Source organism: Acinonyx jubatus, chromosome D3 (assembly GCF_027475565.1).
Source record: "Acinonyx jubatus isolate Ajub_Pintada_27869175 chromosome D3, VMU_Ajub_asm_v1.0, whole genome shotgun sequence".
NCBI lineage: Eukaryota > Metazoa > Chordata > Mammalia > Carnivora > Felidae > Acinonyx > Acinonyx jubatus.
Window position 1 is genome coordinate 36,707,565 of NC_069392.1, and position 25,656 is coordinate 36,733,220.

Sequence of the window (25,656 nt, forward strand, 5' to 3'; positions counted from 1 at the left end):
TTTCCTTTAATGTTTTTATTTTATTTTTGAGAGAGAGAGTCAGAGCACAAGTGGGGAAAGGACCAAGAGAGAGGAAGACACAGAATATGAAGCAGGCTTCAGGCTCTGAGCTGTTGGCACAGAGCCTAATGTGGGGCTTGAACTCATGGATGGAGAGATCATGACATGAGCTGAAGTTGGATGCTTAACTGACTGAGTGACCCAGATGCCCCTCAAATAAAATTTCTAAAATAATCTCCTTTTATCTTAATACCCCATCAAATATACCACACATAGTTTATGTCTTCTTAGAAAGAGGTATTTCTCCAACTGAAGATAATTATTTGATGAATAGTTTGAAAAAAAATAATCTAAAATATGAAGAAGAAAAAAATATTTCCCCCCCCTTACAAAATCAGTTATCTAATAGTCATTTAAGGAAGAGCTTAAATTTGATGTGGAGACATAGACTAAAAGGTTAAGAGTAGTTATTACTAGATGATTAGAGGTGCCTTTTATATTGTCTTTTCTATTTACTTAGTTTACCATAAGCATGTGTTACTTTTTGAACTAGAGATAAAGCTATACCTATGTATGTACAGGGAAATTCCAGAAAGAAAATCCATCAAGTATCAGTCCTGGCATGTCTTAGGTTTTAGAGACTTCTGTTTTATAAAGATGAAGGTAATTGATCATTATCAAGTGAGGGATAGAGATGGTGAACTGGAGGGCGTTGTGTTTGTTGGGGTTTTGCAGAGAAACAGAACCAATGGGAGTAGCTGACAGTCCTGTCGCACACTCTCTGTTCACAATCTTTGTCCCTACTTGATAATGATGAATTATATGTATATGTATATGTATATGTATATGTGTATGTGTATGTGTATGTGTATGTATATGTGTGTACATGTATATAGAAAGATTTATTTAAAAGAAATTTTAAAGAAATTGATTCATACAATTGTGGGGGCTGACAGGTCTGAAATCTATAGGGCAGGTTTGTAGACTGCAGACCCACAAAAGAATTGATGTTGCAGACTTGAATCTGGAGGCATTCTGCAGGCAAAGTTCCCTCTTCTTCGGAGAGGTCAGTCTTTTATCTTGTAAGACCTTCAACTGATTGGATGAGGCCCACCCACATTATGGAGATTAATCTGCTTTACTCAGAGTCCATTATTTGAATGGTTTTTTTTTGTTTGTTTTTTATTGTTAAGTTAACTAACATACAATGTAGTCTTGGCTTTAGGAGTAGATTCCTATGATCCATCACTTACATACAGCACCCAGTGCTCATCCCAACAAGTGCCCTATACCCATTTTCACCACCGCTCCACCCCCCCACCCCCACCCTCATCAAACCTCAGTTTGTTCTCTGTATTTAAGAGTCTCTTATGGTTTGCCTCCTACTCTGTATCTTATTTTTCCTTCCCTTCCTCTATTGTCATTTTTAAGACTCTCAAATTCCACATATGAGTGAAATCATAGGATATCTGTCTTTCTCTGACTGACTTATTTCGCTTGTCATAATACCCTTCAGTTCCATCCATGTTGCTGAAAATGGCTAGATTTCATTCTTTTCATTGCTGGGTAGTATTCCATTTTGTATGTACGTATGTATGTATGTATGTATGTATGTGTGTGTGTATACATCTTCTTTATCCATCCATCATGGTGGACATTTGGGCACTTTCCATAATTTGACTATTGTTGATAGTGCTGCTATAAGCATTGGGGTGTATGTGCCCCTTCGAATCAGCACTCCTGTATCCTTTGGACAAATTCCTAGTACTGAAATTTCTGGGTCATAGGGTCATTCTATTTTTAATTTTTTGAGGAATCTCTACACTGTTTTCTAGAGTGGCTGCATCAGTTTGCATTCCCATGAACACTGCAAGAAGTTTCCCCTTTCTCCACATCCTCACCAACATTTGTTGTTTCCCGAGTTGTTAAGGTTAGCCGCTCTGACCGGTGTGAGGTGGTGTCTCAGTGTGGTTTTGATTTGTATTTCCTTGATGATGAGCGATGTTGAACATCTTTTCATGTGTCTGTTTGTCATCTGGATGTCTTCTTTAGAAAAGTGTCGGGGCACCTGGGTGGCTCAGTCAATTAAGCGTCTGACTTTGGCTCAGGTCATGATCTTGCAGTTTGTAAGTTCGAGCCCTGCTTCAGGCTCCATGCTGACAACTCAGAGCCTGGAGCCTGCTTCGAATTCTGTCTTCCTCTCTCTCTGCTCCTCCCCTACTCATGATCTGTCTCTCTCAAAAAGAAACATTAAAAAAAAAAGAGAGAAAAACTGTCTATTCATGCCTTCTGCCCACTGGATTTTTTTTTTTTTTCGGGTGTTGAGTTTGGTAAATTCTTTTTTTTTTTTTTTAATTTTTTTTTAACGTTTATTTTTGAGACAGAGAGAGACAAAGCATGAATGGGGGAGGGTCAGAGAGAGGGAGACACAGAATCTGAAAAAGGCTCCAGGCTCTGAGCTGTCAGCACTGAGCCGAAGTCAGCCGCTTAACCGGCTGAGCCACCCAGGCACCCCTGAGTTTGGTAAATTCTTTATAGAGTTTTGATACTAACACTTTACCTGATATGGCTGGCATTTGCAAACATCTTCTCTTATTCTGTCAGTTGCCTTTTAGTTTTGTTGATTGTTTCCTTTGCTGTGCAGAAGCTTTTTATCTTGATGAGGTCCCAATAGTTCATTTTTGCTTTTATTTTTCTTGCCTTTGGAGACATGTCAAATAAGAAGTTGATGCGGCCAAGGTCAAAGAGGTTGCTGCCTGTTTTCTCCTGTAGGATTTTGATGGTATCCTGTCTCACATTTAGGTCTTTCATCCATTTCAAATTTATTTTTGTGTAAGGTATAAGAAAGTGGTCCAGTTTCATTTTTCTGCATGTTGCTGTCCAGTTTCCCAGCACCATTTGCTAAAGAGATTGTGTTTTTTCCATTGGATACTCTTTCTTGCTTTGGCAAAGATTAGTTGGCTATATATTTGTGGGTCCATTTCTGGGTTCTCTGTTCTACTCCATTGGTCTGTGTGTCTGTTTTTGTGCCAGTACCATACTGTCTTGATGATTACATGTTTGTAATTCAGGATAAAGTCCAGGATTGTGATGCCTCCAACTTTGTTTTTCTTTTTCAACATTGCTTTGTCTATTTGGGGTCTTCTGTGGTTCCATACAAATTTTAGGATTGTTTCTTCTAGCTCTGTGAAGAATGCTGGTGCTATTTTGATTGGGATTGCATTGAATATGTAGATTGCTTTGAGTAGTATTGATATTTTAACAATATTTGTTCTTCTAATCCATGAGCATGGAATGTGTTTCCATTATTTTGTGTCTTCTTCAGTTTCTTTCATAAGCATTCTATAGTTTTTAGTGTACAGATCTTTTATCTCTTTGTTTGGGTTTATTCCTAGGTATTTATTTTATAGTTCTTGATGCAATTGTAGATGGAATTGATTCCTTGATATTTCTTTCTGTTGCTTCATTATTAGTGTATAGAAATGCAACTGATTTCTGTTCATTGATTTTATATCCTGCAACTTTGCTGAATTCATATATCATTTGTAGCAGTATTTTGGTGGAGTCTTTGGGTTTTCCATGTAGAGTATCATGTCATCTGTGGAGAGTGAAAGTTTGACTTTTTTGCCAATTTGGATGCCTTTTATTTCTTTTTGTTGCCTGATTGCTGAGGCTAGGGCTTCCAACACTATGTTAAACAACAGTGGTGAGAGTGGACATCCCCGTTGTGTTCCTAATCTCAGGGGAAAGCTCTCAGTTTTTCCCCATTGAGGATGATATTAGCTGTAGGCTTTTCATATATGGCTTTAATGTGTTTAAGTATATTCCTTCTTTCAGGCCTTTCTTGAGGATTTTTATTAAGGAAGGATGCTATATTTTGTCAAATGCTTTTTCTGTGTCTATTGACAGGATCATATGGTTCTTATCCTTTCTTCTATTAATGTGATGTATCACATTGATTGATTTGCAAATATTGAACCAGCCCTGCAGCCCAGGAATGGATCTCACTTGATCACGGTGAATAATTCTTTTAATATACTGTTAAATTCGGTTTGCTAGTATCTTGTTGAGAGTTTTTGCATGCATGTTCATCAGGGATATTGGCCTGTAATTCTCCTTTGTATTGGGATCTCTGTCTGGTTTGGAAGTCAAGGTAGTGCTGGCTTCATAGAATGAGTCTGGAAGATTTCCATCCATTTCTGTTTTTTGGAACAGATTGAGAAAAATAAGTATTAACCCTGCTTTAAATGTCTGGTAGAATTCCCCTGGGAAGCCATCTGACCTAGGACTTTTGTTGGGAGATTTTTTAAAAAAATTTCTTTAACATTTGATTTTGTAAAAATATTTATTTATTTTTGAAAGAGAGAGACAGAGCGTGAGTGGGGGCAGGGCAGAGAGAGAGAGGGAGACACAGAACTCATAGAAGGCTCCATGCTCTGCACAGAGCCCTTTGTGGGGTTTGAACCCATATACTGTGAGATCATGACCTAAGCCAAAGTTGGATGCTTAACAGACTGAACCACTTAGGTGCCCCTGTTGGAAGATTTGTGATAACTGATTCAGTTTCTTCATTTGCTATGGGTCTGTTCAAAGTTTCTATTTCCTCCCTTTTGAGTTTTGGTAGTATGTGGGTGTTTCCATTATTCCAGATTGTCCAGTTTGGTGGCATATGCTTTTTCATAGTATTCTCTAATAATTGTTTGTATTTATGTGGTGTTGGTTGTGATCTCTCCTCTTTCATTCATGATTTTATCTATTTGGGTCCTCTGTCTTTTCTTTTTGGGAAGTCTGGCCAGACTTGTTTTTTCTTTCAAAAGACCAGCTTTTAGATTCATTGATCTTTTATACTAGTTTTTTTTGTATTCTATATTGTTTATTTCTGTTCTAATATTTATTATTTCTCATCATCTGCTGGCTTTGGGCTTTCTTTGCTGCTGCCTTTGTAGTTACTTTAGGTGTGAAGTTAGGTTATGTATTTGGGACCTTACTTCTTGAGATAGGCCTGAATTACAATGTATTTTCCTCTTAGGACTGCCTTTGCTGCATCCCAAAGGGTTTGGACTGTCATGTCTTCATTTTTCAGTTGCTTCCATATATTTTTAAAATTTCTTCTTTAATTTCCTAAGTTTACTCATTCATTCTTTTGTAGAATGTTCTTTAACCTCCATCTATTTGTGTGCTTTCCATATTTTTTCTTGTGGTTAGTTCAAGTTTTGCAATATCAAAATATACATGGTATGATTTCAATCCTTTTGTATTTCTGGGGGCTCTTTTGTGACCCAGTATATGATCTATTTTGGAGAATGTTCCATGTGCACTTGGGAAGAATGTGTATTCTGCTGCTTTTGGATGAAAAGTTTTGAATATATCTGTTATGTCCATCTGGTCCGATGTGTCATTCGGAGCTGTTGTTTCCTTATTAGTTTTCTGACTAGATGATCTGTCCATTGCTTTAAGTGGAGTATTCAAGTCTCGTATAATCACAGTATTATCTATACATTGTGTTTGGGATTAATTGATTTACATATTTGGGTTCTTCACATTGGGGGCATAAACATTTACAATTGTTATCTCTTATTGACGTATAGACCCTTAATTATGATGACCTTATTCATCTCTTGTTTCAGTGTTTGTTTTAAAATCTAGTTTGTCTAATATAAGTATGGCTGCTTCAGCTCTCTTTTGACATCCAGTAGCATGATAGATCTCCATCCTTACACTTTTTTTTTTATTAAAAATTTTTTTTCAACGTTTTTTATTTATTTTTGGGACACAGAGAGACAGAGCATGAACGGGGGAGGGGCAGAGAGAGAGGGAGACACAGCATCAGAAACAGGCTCCACACTCCGAGCCATCAGCCCAGAGCCTGACGCAGGGCTCGAACTCACGGACCGCGAGATCGTGACCTGGCTGAAGTCGGACGCTTAACCAACTGCGCCACCCAGGCGCCCCACCATCCTTACACTTTTAATCTGCAGATGTCCTCAGGTCTAAAATGAGTCTCTTGTAGGCAACATATAGATGGATCTTATTTTTTTTATCAATTCTGATACCCTGTGTTTTTTGATTGGTGCATTTAGTCTATTTACATTCAGAGTAATTATTGAAAGATATGGATTTAGTGGCATTGTGTTATCTGTAGGTTTTGTGCTTGTGGTGATATCTCTGGTCCTTTGTAGTCTTTGCTGCTTTCCACTCACAGAATCCCCTTTAGGGTTCCCTGCATGGCTGGTCTATTTGTCATGAATTCCTTTAGTTTTGTTTGTCTGGGAAAGCCTTTATCTCTCCTGTTCTTAGTGACAGCTTTGCTGGATAAAGGATTCTTGGCTGCATATGTTTCCTGTTTCAGAACATTAAATATTTCCTGCAACTCCCTTCTGGCCTGTGGACAGATCTGCTACAATCCTTATGTCTACCCTTGTAGGTGCAGGCCTGTTTGTCCCTAACTGCTTTCAGAATTCTCTTTTTATCTTTGTATTTTTACCAGTTTCACTATCATGTCATGGTGTTGACCTGTTTTTGTTGTTTTTGAAGGGAGTTCTCTGTGCCTCTTGGACTTGGATATCTGTTTCCTTCCCCAAATTAGGGAAGTTTTTAGCTATAATTTGTTCAAATAAACCTTCTGCCCCTTTCTCTCAGTCTTTCTAACTTGGAACTCCTATGATATGGCTATTATTTCATTTCATTGAATCACTTAGGTCTCTAATTCTCCCCTCGTGATCTAGTAATTTCCTTTCCTTCTTTTTCTCATCTTCATCATTTCCATAATTTTATCTTCTACTTCACCTATTTGCTCCTCTGCTTCTTCCATCCTGGTTGTCACTGCTGCTAGTTTTTTTGCATCTCATTTACAACATTTTGTAATTCTTTGTGACTATTTCTTAGGTCTTTAATCTCTACAGCAGTAGATTCTCTGCTGTCTCCTATACTTTTTTTTTCAAGCCCAGCTATTAATCTTATGACTATTATTCTAAATTGTTGTTCAGATATATTGTTTGTATCTGTTTTGAGCAATTCTCTGGCTGTCATTTCTTCCTGGAATTTTCATTGAGGAGAATTCCTCCATTTCATCATTTTGGTTAGGGTTCTTTTACATGTTTTAATAGCTTGTTATGTGTCCTGAACCTGTGATACCATCATATTAAAAAGGGGTCATACATTGTCTAGGGCCTGACACTTCATAAAGTGTTTTTGGAGTGTTTTGCATGTACTCTGTTGTTGCATATTTGGCTGCCCTATCCCACTGCTTGTAGTGGTGGATTGTTTGGACCTTCTTCCCGGTATGCTTTGCTTTGTTCTTTGATGTAAGTCTGGAAAAAAGGAAAGGGAAGGCGACCTAACTCCATACAAAGAGAAAAATTAAGGGGCAAAAAAGACCAGGCAGACAATCAAAGAAATATTGAATAAAAATACCTGATTAAACAAACAAACAACATAACAGAGAAAGAAAGAAAGAAAAAAAGGGATATAGATATAGATATAGATATAGATAGGATAAGAATTAGCCAAAAATAAAATCAGAAACTATGAGCCTGATTCCAAAGGGTTTAGATGGGAAAAGAGAAGGAAAGCAAAGAGAGAAAAAAAAATACCAGACTAACATACAAAACTGCAGGACAGTTGTCTGTTTGTTTCTGGGACTGGTAGCTGTGCTGGTCTGGAGGAGAGGCCATCTGGTTCACTCAGTGTTTGTCCTGCTCCAGTAGATAAGCAGTAACCAGACACAGAGTGGCAGGGTTTGTTGTAAGCGGGTCCACCTCCACTGGGGGCCGCTGTCCTGTTCCCTGAAGCCCTGCCATGTGGGTGATGGGGAGAAAAATGGTGACACCCGAATCTTTCCTCCCCAGACCAGACCAGGTGTCTCAAATCACTCTGTTCAGGCAACATTCACAGAGTAGGGGTGGGCAGTTGGCTTGTCCTGCTCCATAGTGTCCCGTGCCTCCCAGACCCTGGGCTGGGATTCAAAACTACATGTGTGAAAGGATCCCTCCTCCACCTGGGCCTGGTTCTGGGGTAGTGCCACTCCTCCCTGCTGACAAAGGGCCTCTGGCTGGTGCCTGCAGGGTCTTTTGTCCTTGGGGTGGGTGGCAATAAACCCTATTTGTACAGTACTCCAGGGAGGGGACCGTTCTCTCCCAGTGTCCCGGGGCTGGCTCTCACCCCTCAGGTGCATCACACCATATGGGGTTTGGTCTGGAGAAAGTCACACAACCCTGAAAACTCCGGTCTTCAGCTGCTAAGGCTGTTTGCAAAGTAGAAACTGATATTTTCTGTATTTCTCATTCTCCAGTCCATGGTCCATAGAGGTTTCTCTCTTGTCGTAACACAATACCACACTTCGACAGCCTCTCTTTCTCTCCCTTTTGTCCCTCCACTTAAGGGGTTCCCTCCCCTCTGTGCCTATGCTATTTTATCTCCCCCAATTCACAGACATGCACTTCTGTCCCGCCAAGCTGTCTCCGTCCACCTGTGGAGATTTTTCTGTCACTCTGAAGACTGTATTCCTGAGTATTTCAAGTGTTATGACCTCAATACAGCAGTATTTGAGGGACAAGGGAAATCCCAGTCCCCCTGCTTCTTCACCATCTTAACTTCCTCTATTTGAATGTTTATCACATCTAAAAAATACCTCACAGTGACATCTTGACAGCCAGAGGGTTTAATAATGCATCTTGCTTCTTAATATGCATCCTGTGCTCTTTCCCTATGGCAACTGTTTGTATTCCTACAAATTTCAAGGGGAAAGAAGTGACCAGGCAACCTCCATAATGACTGTTTTGGGGATAGTGGGCTATTAGAACATTCTCATTAGTGACCCTTTCATGGGCTTTCATCATGTATTGGTTTTGGGGTCTTAATGTGGGTTGTTATGCATTTTCACACTGCAGTTGGTGAAGTGACATGGTGTCACACAATCTTTGTCAAATAGGTACAGTTTATTGAACTCTGGGAATTAAATAAGACATATCAAGTGATGATCTTGCTCATGGTTGGTTTTAAGATGATAAGTGTAGGTCTGTGTCTAGTTACAGAACTGTTTCCTTTGGTCAGACTCAGTGGGAGGTGGGGTGGTTAACGTGGGACCAAGGACCATTCCCCCAGAAGTCCACATTAGTTGCATTTCATAGATCAGTTCCATGAGAGTTGAGTGTGAGGGTTGCTTGGATCAGACTTAGGAAGGCCTGAACCTGTCTCAAGTTATGTGAGGATGCCATTTTTCTCAGCATTTCTGGTGTTTTGTGTCATGCCCTCTGAAGAGACAAGGTATTTGATGTGCTCTCAGTTGTTCTTGGATAGTGGTTCTTCAGCTCTGGTCTCCAGAACAACAGCATCAGCATCAACAAACCTGAGGGTTTGTTAGAAATGAAAATTCTTGGTCTTTACTCCAGACCTACTGGATCAGATACCCTGAAGTGAGGCTGAGCAGTCTATATTTTACAGGGCCTCCTGGTGATTGTGGTACACACTCATGATTGAGAACCGTTGTCCTAAGGAAATAGCTAGGCCTATCCTACCTGTACCAATAGTCCTATAGTTAATCAGTATTGGCTGCTGAATATTTCTTTTATTTTTTAGTTTAGTATTTGAGACCACCTCTCCTATCCAAACATATTTGCTACCTTTTCTCAGTATCATTTCCTTTTAAGCTGCTAAAATTATTACTGTCCCTTCTCAAAACTTCTGTTATCTTGCCCTACAACACGAATATTCAACCTTCTGTCTTTTCTGTATTGGCACAAATTCCAGTTTTCTCTTAAGGCCTATCTTGATGCCAGTGATTTTACCATTATTTCCATTCCATATGGGGATTTTCCCATTTTTGAACCCCAGAAGTGCTCAACACTTACATAGGTGCTGTTTGAGTGTGGCACCTTACATGCCTGGATTTCCAAAAATATCTGTTAAATGATGTTCCTAGTGTTTAATGGCTACCTCAGTCAAATGGACTTCTTTGATCAATAGTAGATAATGACATTTCAAAGGACTGTATTACGATTTGAGTTTTGAAGTGTTTGGAACATATAATTATTTTAAAGAGTGTTCATGGGGTACCTGGCGTTTGGCTCTTGATTTTGGCTCAGGTCATAATCTCATGGTTCATGGGTTCAAGTCCTATGTCAGGCTCTTATGCTAGAGGGATTCTCTGTCACCCTCCCTCTCTGCCCCTCCCCCACTCATTCTCTATCACTCTCTCTCAAAATAAATAAATAAAAACATTAAAAAAGAGAATATTCACACAGGATAATAGAAAAGACATGAATTTAGGATGAATTCCACATTATACTGACAGCTAGGGGCTCATTTCCAATTACAATGTCCAGTGTAATTAGTTAAATTTAATAGTTTAATACAGTAAGCTGATTTACATCTGTGGCTGCATTCACTATGTAGAGGAAGGGGTTCAGTTATGTTTGAGTTAAACTACTTAAATTATGTTTGGAATTTGCTTGAAATATCAATAATATTCTTTACGTTCTCTGTTACCTTTATGAGTTTACAAGTCAAATTTCCAGTTAATTAAGCAAAATAGCATTGATAGATTAAACACATTAAAGATAAAACTAATGAACAGTTGGGTACTTTCTAAACATCTGCTTTTGAGGTAGTAATTTCATATCTTCAGTGTCTTATAATTTCCAGAAGCTGATAATAATATCTGTCAATGAGTCTTCGTATACTAGTATTTATTTTATGTATTTGTAGAATTTTAAAAGCATTTATTTACATTTTTCTATGAATAGGCACATAGTTAAAAAAATAATATAAATAGTATGAAAATAAGAAGTAAATTCTCTATCATACCCACTCACACATGCTGACTCCCAAATCTTTTTTTAAAGGTACGATCACTGTTTACATTTTCTTGTGAATCTATATAGGAATCAAAGCAAAAAAAAAAAAAAAAAGGAACCTACAAAACCCAAACCCTTTATACATACATACATACATACATACATACATAATACAGGCATGAATGCATACATGTACCCAAATGTGCTCATACTTTATTTCTTGTTCTGTATCTTGCTTTTTCTTGCAGTTAAACACGTATGTCTTAGAGATGCAGATATTTCCATTGTTTTCAGTGGTGCTTAATATTCCATACTGTGAATGTACCATAATTTATTGAAGCAGTACTCTACTCCAAACATGTAGATGATTTTTAGTTTTTGTTGTTATAATTCTGTATTAAAACCAAAGGTTTGCATTCATATATTTTGATATACTTTTGCAGTTGATTCAAAGATCAAATCTTACTAGTAGATGTGTCATACTAAAGGCTATGTGCATGTAAAATCTTGATAAGCCTTTTATGTCATCTTCCAGAGCAGTCACCCCAGTGTATACTCTGTCTAACAGCATCTGCAAGAGTGCTTCTTTCACTTAGGTTTTATTGCATGTCTTATGCCCTTGTTTACTGAAATCCATCACGTGAATGAGCTTTGTTTACCATGCCCCATAGTGCTGCCGCAGATTTGGAGAGAGGAGTTTCCCTGCCCCTGTTAGATTCCCTAACATGTCATGCTTTTCCATATATATAACACAAAGACAAGTGCCCTTTTCAGTGCTATTTGTTAGTCTTTTCCACTCAACCACCATTAGAATTGACTGGCAAAGTGTAGGCACACGATAATTGGGGAAACTAAGCATTTTTTTTTCAAGGAGATTTCATAGATGTTTGGTGTGCATTTGGTGTGCATGAAACCCCAAACCATATATAAGCTGTAAAATTTCAAATTTCCTACATAAAAATGCAAGTTTACCAAATAAAAAAGGAAATTTTATTTGAGTATATCAGAATAAAATAATTGTGTATATAAAATACTGAATAAATACTGGTTCCCATTCTTTCTTTTCTTCTGAACCTTTTAAAATCTATGAGTCTATATCTGATTATTGAAGTAGGAAGTTTGAGAAATAGAAATATGAGACATTATTTGTTCTCTAAAGGATCTGAATAAATCTGAAAAATAAGTTTATTATTATTAGAGAGAAAAGAACTTATAGGGGGTAATGTGAGACAACTAACTGCTTATACACATTAGTGTTTGTAGGTACATTCAACCTTCAGGGCCAGGTAGAATCATTAGGGGTTCATGTATAGACTTTGAAGGGTGAGGAGTACCTAAGATGTCCATATTTAATGCTTTATTTAATTTATTTAACAAATAAAATTTAATGCATATTTAATGCTATTGTGACAAATGGTTCTTACGTCCAACCTGGTAAAAAAAAAAAATCCAATTTGGTAAGATGCAATATGCGAGAGTATAACTTATTTGTGTTTTAACATCTGGGTGCTATCTAGGCAACTAACCTTGAGAGATAAGGAAGTTGAAAGGTCAGAGGAGGGATTGTCTGGGCCAAGAAAGCAGCATGAGTAAAGGTATGGGGTTGGAAGCAAATATGACATATGTGATAAATGACAAGATTAAAATTACTTGTCTCATTGAGCAGATGTTGCTGTTGGCAGTTTTGCAGAATGAGTGTTGGGCTGGGGGTCAGAATATTTGGATTTCAGTTTTTGACTCTGATGATAATTATTAGCTCTATGACCAAGGATAAGTCCTTCACCAGGCTGAGCCTCAGCTTTTTTATTTATAGAACCAGAGTCTTAGATTAAAAGATCTTAAGGGTCTTTCCATTTCAGTGAGTCTAAGATTTGGTACATAATGAAATAGCAAGATGACTAGGATGGACGTGAGTGGTTAAGCTTAGAGAGTCTTGAAGATAGAGCAGAGGAAGTTGTACTTGATATTGTATCTGCTGAACTTGATATACGTATTGGCAGGAGGGAGCTGTGGTTGGCTTTTACTTGGGCATAATGTAATGAAATTATTTTGTAATATCCTTAATTAGTGAGAAAATGTTTAGGGTAAGGTTACATTCGTTTCTTAATCTTCAGTAGTACTTAATTTTTTATCATTTTGTTGCCCCACACATGACTGATATACTAGTTTGCATCAGCCAATAGAATGCATTTATATATGGGGGAACTAGGGGCTCCTGGGTGGCTCAGTCGGTTAAGCGTCTGACTCTTGATTTCTGCTCAGGTCACCATCTCACAGTTGTGAGATCGAGCCCCATGTCGGGCTCTGCACTGGGCATGGAGCCTGCTTAAGATTTTCTCTCCCTCTCCCTGTGCCCCTCTACCACCTCAAAAAATATGTATGGGGGAACCATAGAGAGGAGATATTTATAGAGCTATTTTAGATTTTTTCTCTTTGATTTTTTATAGACATCTTAGCAGATACTGTTTTAAATATGCCTGGGATTCCCCCCCCCCCCTCCTCCCACCCTGCTCCTAGCTGGCCCTGAACAGGGCACATACCATTTGTAACAATTATATCACAGCCTTCCTCCTCGGAGTCTAGGCCTCTAACATGGGATTTTGTTTTTATTCAGGTAGAGTGATGCTAACAGATCCAGAGATGACTGCCATTGAAAAATAGTTTTTGCTCACAATGAATATTGAATATTTGAATAAAATGAGATCATTTCCTTCTCTCTGTCTCCATCTGAATTGCAGTAAAGCAACGAAAAATAATCCTTTTCTGTTTTTTTATTTTATCTGAAAGGTTAATTTCATTTGTCTTCAATTTGTCACCCACATTGAATCAGAGAAAAAGAGAATTTGAAAAGTGGACTTGAGACAGCAAGTGAAATTCAAATGGTAGTTTGTTACTGGAGTCATCGAAGGGGATTTCAGTGTTTTCCACTGTCCATGAAACCAATAGGTGTCATCCTGTATTCTTATGGGAGAGGAATAGTGGTTGCTGGAAAATCCTCCAGTGCTCCAGGGACTGGTCTGAGTGTGAAAGAAAGGAAGGGGCAGTATCTGGAAGTTCCAGGGCAAAGACTTGAAATTGCAAACCACATATCAATAGGTGAAAATATTTTGTTTTGCTTCCTTGATTGGAATTCATAGACAGGGAAATGTCGACACTTATTAATTAGAAAAGTCACTGTAACTTGTAGTAAAAGTATATGATGCATCCGGGTCCATCAGGAGGCAGCAGAACATGAAGCCTTTTGGTTATTATCTCACCTCATCATCCTCTCTTCCAAAATGATGGATTCTAAATTGGTGAATGGAAATGCACCATAGCAAGACTTATTTTATGTTCCTTAAACCACTCTCTTCCCTTTTTCAGAGCACTTTTTTTTTCCTGAAGCTTTATTTTCAGTTTTCAAGAGTAAAGTTTGAAACGTGAGAAATCACAGTAATGGTTTTATTTTTCTCAACTCATACTGATTTCCTTAAGTGTTCTGCCTGGGAAGATAAGGAAAAGTGCTCATTTTTCCTTTCCTTTTTAAAAAAATTAACTCTCTAGTCATTAATAGCAGTGTGGATTTATTACCTTAATGAAATAATTAGTTAGCTCAGACAGAAGCACAGAATGTTAAAACTTGCAGGAGTTCCTGTTGCAGGAGAATATTTGGTCCAATCCCTTTTCTTATAGACAAGAAAAAGTAGGTGCAGATAACATATGTCATTTGTTCATGGTTACATACCTCTTTGTGGGTGGGATTGGAACTTGACCTTGGGTCACCTGACCCCAAATTCAGCATTTTTCTGATCTATTTTAAGATATTAAATCCTCTTTTATTTGCAAAATTTTCCAAAAAAAATGAGGTCGGTGTATCTTAAGAGAAATATAAATTTATTCTTAAATACAAAATGGTGACCTTTCATATATATGTCTACATATCTATAACCTGATCCATCCAAAAAAAAAACATATGTACATAAGGAGCTTGGATAATTTAACTCTGAAGTGAGAGGTAATGTTATTTTTGGGAGGGATATGTTTCTTCTATCTAGGCAGAATTTCAATAGCAAATAAAGAAGTGTGAACCAAACATCCTAATCCACTAACGGAGTGACAGACAGCATATTATATATTTCTTTTTATATTTGAATGATACAGTGATTATAAAAATGCTTCAGTAGCTGTTGTGCTCACATAACCAACTCTTGAATACTATTTCTTGTTACCATTTCAGTTTTTGCAGTAAAACCTTTATGAGAAGAGACTGGTGTTGTTTCAAATTATGTAAATTTCCTGTGTATTGAGTGGGTAAAAAGGGATGAAATTGGGGTAAAGAACTGCCATAGAAAATTAGACCGATTCAGTTCATCATTTCACATGCAGTAGAACAGAGGTAGATAGGATGGCTTCTCTACTCTCACCCTCTGCCTGGAAGATGGTGGCTGTACAGCTCATGCTGTGGTCCACAGACCTTCAGAAGTGTCTTCAGCTGGGGCTTGTTGGACACTGGTAATCTCAGGCCCTATTCCAGACCTATAGAGTCAAGATCTGCATTTTAACAAAATACCCAGGTGATTCATATGCATGTTAAATTTTGAGAAGCTCTAGGTTATAGTATGTTTTATCAGGATGCTACTTTATTAATTGCGTGATAACTTTGGATGTGAAATCTACCAGGTGGAAAAGTACTTGCATTCATGCCTTCATTCAGCAAATATTTGTTGAGCTAGACTAGGTGCCAAGTTACCTTTTGGGGATGAAAGATGGTTGAGACTGTGCCTTCAGTAAGTTCCTCAAAGCAGGTGAGTCCAATAAGACAGATGATAGGCCCAATAATAGAGATTTGTACAGGGAATTTCCAGGATTCAGTAGGTTACCCAGTTTAACATGGGCGGAGAGGGGAGGAGGAAGTAAGAGCAAAGAGACCTCCTTGTGTTAACTTCTAAAGGATAAATAGGCATGTATTAGTTTTCTATTGCTGCTTAACAAATTGCCACCAACTTTGTGGCTTAAAACAGCCGTTTATTATTACCTCACACTTTCCATAGGTCAGTCTTCTAGGCATGAGTTAAATGAATTTTCTGCTTGTGGTATCAAAGGGTAAAATCAAAGTGTTGGTCTGGCTGAGATCTTTTTGGAGCTCAGTGGCCTCTTCCAAGCTCATATGGTTGTCAACAGAATTCTGTTCTTTGTGGTTGTAGGAATGTGGGTCCTGTTTTCTCATTGGCTCTCAAGCAAGATCCAGTCTTAGCTCCAAGAGGCCCTGCACAGTTCCTTGTCATGGGGTCCTCTCACTGCATGGCAGCCTGCTATTTCAAGGCCGGAGATCCTCCTGCTTTAGTCAGCTAGTGTGGAGTCATATATTGTAATGCAGTTGAGAAACTGACTGTCCCGTCACCTTGGCATATTCTTTGGTCTAGAAGTAAGTAACAAATTTCACCCCTGCTCAGGGGAGGGGATTCTACAAGGGCATTGCTCATTAGGGTCATCTGAGAATCCGCAAGGAGAGTAGCTGGTGGAGGAGGGGGTGTGGGTGAAGCAAAGTGCAGAGTGAGTTTGGGGAACTTTGGGCAGGGGATAAGAAGAGGTTCAGAGTGTAATGATGAATTCCCTTTGGTAATTACTGAGTTTCAAGAGCTTGTAAGGCATCCAGATGAAGCTGTGTAGTGGGACTTTGGATCTGCAGGTTTGAAACATGGTGGAGGGAGATGTGGATCCATTGGTCATCTTGTCTGTGAGACTGAGAGTGGGTTGGCAGGTGTCAGAGCGAACAGAACAGGGGGTGGGCAGGACAGAAAGTCCGGAGAGCAGTGGGGATGCTTGCACATGAGAGGCATGAAGGCAGGAAGGCAGAGGTGAGGCCAGAGTGGTGCATGGAGAACGGGCAGCTGCAGGGTTGTCGCAGTGGGGGTGAGAATGTATGTCATAAGGAGCTGGGGGGACAGAAGAGTAAATGTGAGGCTTCATTCTTTCCTCAGTCAGCCATTCAGTAGTAAACGCCTATCAGATGATGGGTTGTCAGTGAACAAACACTGGGTGTTGTGTTTCATTTGCTCCTTAAAACCCAGTGCATTTCCTGCCATATAAGAATAGCTCAATAAATTTGTTAAATAGGTAATTAATTCAGTTAGTGGTTTAAGATTCTTCTCTACTCTCTCTCAGAATTCTTCTTTCATCAGAGATTCTGTTCATTTGAGATATGTTTCTTCAGTCAGTAAACACAAATAGGAAGGCTAACTTAATTTTTATTAAGTCTGGATCCATTTCAGGTCTGCAGCTTGAAATCTGGCAGAATAACTGTGACGGCTACCATGGAGAGTCTGCCATGTGTTACAGGCTGCAGTCAGGTTTTACCCGTGGATCTCTATTCCTTGGAGCAATTCAGTAAAGAAGTTAAGATGATCTCCAGATCACAGATTAGAAAACTGAGGCTCACAGAAATTAGGTCACTTGGTCAGCATCATACCACTGGTCAGGTGGATTGGGGATGAACCCTCAGATGCCTGACTCTAAAACTTGAACAGAAGGGAACTCGCTTATTGTGGGTAAACGCTAAACAGTCTAGGAATCATATTAAAACACAAGGCTGTCATCATTAAAACAGTGTGGTACTGCTAACTGAAAAGACAGATAAACAAAGAAACAGAAGAGACATGCCAGAAGTAGGAGCAGATGCACATGGGAGTTCAGTATATTGTCCATACATGTTGGGAGAGGTGAAGGGCCACTTGGGTGAAAATACTGGATGTTTACTTCACACTATATCCTGGCTCAGATTCAGATTTATCAAAGATTCAGATGTGAAAAAATAAACCGTAAATGTAATAGACATAAGCAAAGTAGAAGGTTTTTATAATTTGGGAGTAGAGAAGGATTTTCTAATGATTATTCAAATTGAGAAGCCACGAAAGAAAAGTTTGTAATTTCATTTCTTAAACAACAAAAATCCCTACATATTAAAAAATACCATAAGAAAAATGAAAAAGACAAATGACAAACTGGGGAAAAAGAATAATGCATCTCATAATGTAGACAAAGGACTAATCTTCCTCATTTATCAAGACCCAAAGATGAGCAATCATTCCAACAGAAAACGGACTAAGGATGTAAAAAGATATTTCACAGAGAAGGAAATACAAGTGGCTTTAAATACACAAAGTGATCTTCAGTTTCTTCATAATGTAACAAACGCACATTTAACTGTAGTGAGATGTTTGTCACTCGCTGTCTTGGCAAAAATCCAAAAATTTGATAACACACCCTGGTGACAAGCCTGTGGGAAAGCAGGCACTGATCCAAGGCTTGTGAGACTGTTGAGTGGGAAAGCTCGTGTGGGGATTGGCAGCAGGAAAGCACGAGTCTCTTGACTGGCAATTTCACTCCTGAGAAGTCATTCCATAGATACCCTTGCACATATGCAAAATGACATACGTGCTGGTTTTTCACTGTAGCATTATATGACTGGGGGAAAAAAAGATTGGAAATAGCCCAAATATCCATAAATATGGAACCAGTTAAGTAAATCATGAAATATCCATTCAGTGTAATGCTGTGCGGCTGTGAAGAACAAACGAGAATGCTCTTCATAATCTGATAAAGATCTCTGAGGTATTTTGTTAAATGAAAAGAGAGGGAAAAAACTGTATTATGATGTGCGACCTTTGTGCATAAAAGCAAGACAATAAGAACATATATTCATGTTTCTTTGTGTTTTTATAAAGAAAACTTTACAAAGACATATTAGACTCTAGTAACTGTGATTTCCAGGTGGAGGTGTTATGAGTTGGCCAGAGTGGGGAGGATGGGTGGGAAAGTTTTCACTCTATTTGTTACTCTGTATATTTTTACCTTAAGCCATATGAACTTAAAAAACAAATTATATGTATAGAAAGATACCAAGCTTTCACAATCAATTGTATCTGGCTGTATCAGCAAGTGGCAGCCTGGTGTGCTTACCCATCAATAAAGAAACATTAATCACATATCTCAATACATGTGGGTTATTCGTTTATTTGAGAATTGTATGATTTACTATTACTCAAATTGTATTTTGCACCTCAAAGCCATAAACCAAAAAAGAAACTAAGAAAGTGTCATAGAAAAATGAAATCAATGCTATTTATTTTAACAGTTACAAACAAGTTTGCTCCCATTAAAATATTAGCAAGCATGATTCTTTTTTGAAAGCTTGATTCAAAGCTTTGTGTTGGCATTGTCTGAAGTCTGTTTTTTTAGGTTCAGTTGTAATGGTTGTCATAGCCGGGATCACTGGGTGTCCTGGTTTGTCTAGAACTTAGGGCTTCCCCACATGCAGGCTTCAGTGCTGTGGCTATGTCAGACCTGGGAAAACTGGGGTGGTCAGTCGCCCTTGTCATAGCTTAAAAAGACATGTCCCAAGAGTAAACAGGCCTAATCTGAAGAAACGATTGTTAGCCAAACCTGCTAATCATGACACTCATTTCTCAGCACCCCTGTCAGTTATGTGAAGGTTTTTGTGTATTTCAGCTGCTGACTTTTCATCTTCCCTGATGACAGTTTTTCTTGGGAACTAATCAGAGGTATTGCATATTTATATTTCCAAAAGTGAGTTCAGAGCCCACTGAAACCCTTCATTTGGAGGATTTTAAAATTGGGAAACTCTGCTCCTCAATTTTTAAGTGTATAATTATGAGTTTGAATGGGGGGCATTCAATGTTTATGACTACAAAATTGTGTAAATGAAACACATTTCTGAGTACCCACTAACAAACGCTCTTTGTTACTGTGAGTATCTTTCAAAAAGAAGTTATTCCCTTAGTCTTTGTTAGGTGGTCAGCCTTTCTTCGAGAGTTGCTGTGAGAATGTCTGATGAATTGCTTGCTCGGTGGAGAGAAGCTCTGCCATGGTTTTTTTGGGCGCTTGTATTGTTTGTCGTATGCAGTCTGGGGTTTTTTCAAAGGAATCTTTGAAGTCATTTGTCTCTTCTCTGGAGGTCAGTTTGGCTAAAATTAGATAACGTTACCTTGGCTGAGCCTTAATAAACTGTCATCGATGCCGGTAGGCTGAAGGAGGCTTGGCTGTGGTGTGGGAGTTGACTCTTCCATCAGCCTGCCTCTGGCACAGTGTCACACACAGGCAGTAGGGAGGCGTCCTTACCAGCTTCCGTATTAACTGTTTTTGAACCTTACTCTCTCTCATACTTTAGCCAGAAAAGAATTAAGACAGTAATAGAGGATTCCTGCCATGTCCAGATGGATCATGGTGTGCCCTCTGAGGTCGCACACCCAGCTGAGGGCATTGGCTACTCATGGATTGTTGCTGCCTTTACAGTGCTTTTCATGGTTTGGCTTCCTGCACACAGAAGAGTTCTTTCTGGTGTGTCCAATATGTATCCAAAAATATGGTCTAAACCACATTTTCTGTGTTCTAGGAGCAAGCTGAAGAAGAAAAGAAGCCCAGGGATGGTGCCACCCCATTGAGTCACGGTAATCATGACCATCCCTTACAGTTTTAGTCTGTGAACAACAATGAACAACTTTTAAGTGTAGTTTTTGTTAGGTAGCTTTCATTGTTTTAGGTTTGTTTATTTCAGTGTATAATCATAGTATCGTTTATTGACATTGTGTTCCATACCCCTCTGTAGACCATCCTAGTCATCTGAGATTTTCACATAATATACATCAAGAAAAAGTCTGAAGCTCTGATCTCGTTTATTTGCTTTTTAAAAATGCTTTAAGTAAAATAACTTCCGACTTGTAAACCTTCCCAGAGAACAAGACAATGGGAGATGCTACTTAGTTTATTATAATTCTTTGTTTAAGCTCTTCCTGGAGTAGTTTGGGAATGATTGCATCTGTGCTCTTCCGTTGAAGTCATGTTTTAGAGGAGGATGCATATTTGCTCTAAAATGAATATCGCTCATTATGGTTATTAATACATCAATAAGTTTTAGATAACAACTTTTTAATATTCAGCTAATTCTCTGATGCTTTAAATTTAAATCAACAAGTGCAGATGATATTTTCCTGGAATATATTCTCCATTATTAAATTTTCTGTAAATGTAGCTGAATGTCCAATATTTGTGCTACTCTCCATGGGAAGGAAGCATATAAATTTGATAAGTCTTTTCTAATGATCTTTTTAACATATGTTAAGTATTTGTTGAGTGAGCTTTTTAAAATAAACAATGGCAACAACTAAAAATACCTTGAAAAAATGACAAACAAAAATTGAGGTTTTTAAAGACCATTTTATATTGCTTAGTTTAGGGACAAAAAATTGAAAATTTGTGATCTTCCATCTAAATGCTTTTAAAATAAAAGTTGTTTTCTGCTATAAGCAAAATATGCTGCTTTAAATTCTTTTCTTCTGTCGCCGTCAGCCAGACCCATCATGTTCTTTGCTGAAAAAGCAAAATAGAATGCAGTAATTTGGTAATTATGTAACTTGATGTTCAGCTCCGTTGAAATACACTTCAGTTATGCAACACTGGAATTCTAGAAATAAATTTGGACTCTACCTGGCCCTAACAGCGGGGCTTTTTTAAACATTGGTTTTTTTTCTTCTCAGAAGTAGGTTGTGATTTATTATGTTGTTGTTCTCCTCTGCTGCTGTATTTTCACACGAATGCAAATTGTTTTAGATTCTCTTATTCCATGGCTAGAACAGTTATTCTGGAAGAAGAAGACGCAGAGTTAGGCCAACAATTTAAGAATGTTCAGTCCTTAAAACTAAGATTTTTTAGTAATTTAGTATTTATAGTTCCATTATAGCCGAATATATGTTTATCATAAATAGTTTTTCAGTTTCAATACAAAGTGACTTTTTGCTGTTGTTCTTCCATTGTCAGAGTTGTTTTTATGGGTAGTGGTCCATTCTCAAAAGTTTCCCCAGTGGTTTATTCTTCTCAAATCTGAGGTTGTTGTTGTTTGCCCCAACTACTGAAGTTAGCTCCATGTTTACAGGAAGGATGGGATTTGGTTTGTGCATACAGATGCTACAGACTGCTAGTTGAAATGCAAATTGAATTATTTGAGAGGCTTTTGAAGTACCACTTGTAGTGGGATGAAGGAAACCATTCCCTAAATGGCCTATCATCTTCATATTAAAGTGGGGATTTTCCTCCCATAGTTTCTGGACATGGTTTAATTTTTTCTGTAGGCTACTTACAAAACAAAAAAGATTTAGTCACTTACCAGTTTCTTAATAACACAAGGAAAGCAAACAAATGTACACATGCACATTTATATGTGAACAGAAAATTGTATTGAAAAATAAACACTTAATTCTTAGTCCTGCTTTTACAACAAGGAAGGCATTTCCTTGGAAATCATTACCAAATCATTTATAGAGTGCCCAGTCTGTGCCACTAATACTGACTGCAGTGTTACACAGATGATGGAGCGTTGGTTCAGAGGCCATTTGACTTATTTAGGGTAAATAACTAGTGAATGGTGGATCCAGGATTTGCACCCACAGCTAGCAAGTTCTAAAGCCTATGCGCTTTCTACTTTACCTGTTACTTTAACATTCTCCCTTTGTAGCTGCTAACACAAAGGTAGAGAAAATGAATCGTGCTTAGAAATGGGATGGGAAGAATAGCTGCTAATAATTAAAGTACTAATGCTGTCTCGTGTAGCTCTTTGTGTCCATGGGAACTAGCTGAACTAGAGTTTTCCTGACAGTCATGCCCTGAGATTAACTTTTTTTGGTTCTTGTGGAGACTTTCTGAGCTATGTTATTCCTGGTGATTGAAAAAATTTGGTAATTATATTGGATACCACTAAGAAAAGGTTTGTCTCGGTATTTGTTAATAATTATGTATGATTAAAGGTATAGAAGTAGTGTTGTCAATCACTGTGTAATCCCAGATGTGTACATTTGAAGTCTTGAAAATAAAAACAACTCATTTCTTCAGTTGGACAAGTGATCTGGCTTTTCCCCTTCTAAATTTTTTTAAAAAGTTTATTTATTTAGAGAGAGAGAGAGAGAAAGAAAGAGAGCGGGAAAGGGGCAGAGAGAGAGGGAGAGAGAGAAAGAGAGAATCCCAAGCAAGCTCTGTGCTCCTTGCTGAGTCTGATGTGGAGCTCAGTCTCACAACTGTGAGATCATGACCTGAGCTGAAACCAAGAGCTGGACGGTTAACTGACTGAGCTACCCAGGCGCTCCTCCCCTTGTGAATTTTAAGTGCTCTTTTTAGCTACTGCTAATACTTGTTTAGTTGAGTGTTGGGGCAGTGAGGTCTGTATAAACATAAAAAGAGTAGAAGAAATTATGAGGGAAAATGACATGTATACACATCAAATCAAACTTTGTAAATCAAAGAATGTCATAATAAAAATTAAAGTGGAAATCAAGAAGGTTCATACACACAACGGATTTAGAAAAAGTAATGCACTAAGATCTCAGCGCAAAAACAGACAAAGGACATGAACAGGAATTCATGGAAGAGGAAATAAAAGTAGCTAAAATATAATGTGTTAAGTACATTTAGTCTTACTAGAAGGCAAAGAAATACACATTTAAATGTAATAATGAACATTTCTTAGCCTTCCAATTGACAACAGTTACAAAAATGCTGATCCTGTTTGCTGATGGGGGGGGGGGGGGCGCTGCCAGTACACTGCTCTTGGAAGTATAAGTTGTTCCATTGTTCTGGAGGACATAGTGATGGCATTTATCAAAAGTGTTAAATAAACATTTCCTTCAGCTCAGGAACTCCATTTTTTGGAATTTCTCCTAATGAAATAAGCCATCCGCATTGAATTTATGCATATGATATTCACTGTAGTACTAATTACAAGTGGAGAAAAGTTGGAAATGACCTAAATGTCCAACAAATTTGGAGTAGGTAAGACATTGTGGTACAACTGTGTGTAAGCAATTGTGTGGTCACTTCAGTGCTTTTGGAAAAAATTAAATTACACGAGAGTGAAAGTTTATGATAACATATTAAGGGGGGGAAAAGCTCAGGAGAGTAATCTCAGTGATGATTGAAAAAAAGCACATATCTATGGAACAGAAGGAATGACATGTTATAACGATTATTATTTCTAAGTTGTGAAATAAAAGAATGCTTCCTATATTTTGCAAGTATTTTTTTTTTCACAATTAGTAGGTATTCATGGTACAGTCAAGCAAATATTGAAAAATAAATTCCTCAAAGCTTCAATTTGTGGAAAGAAGGATGTGGTTGGAATGTCTGCTTTTGGATTTCTTCCTTTTTTTATAAGTAAACTTGTCATTTTGGAATAACTTTAGACTTGAGAAAGATTGCAGAAATAGTAGAGCTCAGTCCTTTGCCTAGTTTCTGCAAACATTAATATCTCACATGACTGCAGGACATTTGTCAGAACTAAGAAATTAACAATGGTACGTCACTATCACTAAACTTTGTACTTTATTCAAATTCCACCAGTTTTTCTACTAATGTCCCTTTTCTGTTCCCAAATCCAGTCCAGAATACCACTTTACATGATCATTGTGTGTACATTTCCTTTACTCCGGAGTCTTGTTCTCTGTGACTGGAAGTCACCACCAGCAGTTCCAGTCTCTTGAGAGAGACATTGTTTTCTCATTCACTTTCAACTCATCCTGTCTTCACCATCTGGCATCTATGCTCAGCCGTCCCCCACACACTATTCTTTCCTCCTACACCAGTGCCCCACAGATAGTTGCCAACATTTTGTTGATTGAATGGAACGAGGGACCTCCCAAAGCAGCGGAAGCTTCCCTGCTCTTACTTTTCTTACTTTTTAGATTTCACATCCCCTTTACAGCTGAATTCTTTGTTCCTAGGTGTTGAGTGTGCTTCCTCTCTAGCCCCTTAGTCTGTAGCACCATCTTTGACCTGGACTCAGTCTAGAGTCCTGGAGATATCCTTGACCCCTCTTTCTCACATACCCACACGTTTCCTAAATAATTACCAACATTTCTCTACTCGTCTCTCTTGATATCTTTTAAATAATATCTCTCAACTTGAGATGACCCTACTCACTTTTCAGTGGTTTCACATTTTTGCCCTCTCTGAAGTGAGAGGAAATGTACTGCTTTTACCCTCTCTTACCCAGCTAAAATGTATCTGAAATTCTGTTAGTAGAGGGCCTTGTATCCTTTCTCTAGATTATCATTAGAGGCCTCTGAGCTTCTGGAACTTGCCAGGCACCTGCCACTGAACTCTGCCTCTCCCCGTTTGGCTTCAGCCTAACAGAACATGCAGTATAGACCTTGCTGTCTGAAGAACGGTTTCTTCTGCCTGGAGTCTTCTTTTTCTAGCCTAATCCAAGTAGCTGGATCCTTTCAAACCTCATTATCTTCTCTACTTTGCTTATTTAGTACTTTTCTCTCTATTCTGTTTTCTCTCAGCATATCCTCGGGCATTTGGCTTTTAAAAATTAGGTTATATAATATGCTATGTCTCCCACTTAAATTTGGTGTTTTTTAAAAAATCATGTAATCCAGCCAGAGGATTTATCATTTAGTATACTGAAGTAATAATTTACTAGAGCTCTGAAGGATTAATTAGCTAAATGGCTTGAAGAAGAATTAACACAGCTTCCAAAAGTGCTTAACTTACTTTCGGAGAGTAGTGTTGGTGCTGGGGGATATGGTTCATTAAATGTGATTCTAAAAGATTCAAAGATGGTCCTTTGAGCATTATCCCCAGAGTCTGTTGTTAGAGTAACTAGTTTACTTCCTAGGTGTAATGACAGAAGTACGTTCTTGCAATGGAAATAATGCCCACATTTTTAAAACTTTATGAGAGGTCTGTTTTTTCCCATCAAAGTACTTCCTTACCTAACAATGGACAGCATTCCATCAGAAAAGGGAAAACCAAATCGATTTTACTTTAGTCAGTTCTTATTTTTATAGATGGCATTTACTATCATTAAGTGCATAGT

The 25,656-nt window shown here is 38.1% G+C and overlaps 1 protein-coding gene across 11 annotated transcripts in view; it reads left to right on the forward strand.

Moving 5' to 3' along the window:
- Positions 1-25,656, forward strand: part of L3MBTL4 (L3MBTL histone methyl-lysine binding protein 4) — a 442,148-nt gene that overhangs the window by 84,545 nt on the left and 331,947 nt on the right. For 9 of the 11 annotated variants that reach the window (XM_053205899.1, XM_053205893.1, XM_027068534.2 and 6 more), the window contains exon 4: positions 20,185-20,239. In XM_053205899.1, the coding sequence (XP_053061874.1) occupies positions 20,185-20,239 (55 nt within the window). Of the gene's footprint in view, positions 1-3,393; positions 4,018-15,976; positions 16,198-20,184; positions 20,240-25,656 lie in introns of those variants that run through there. The other 2 variants (XM_053205897.1, XM_053205898.1) reach the window with 2 other exon arrangements.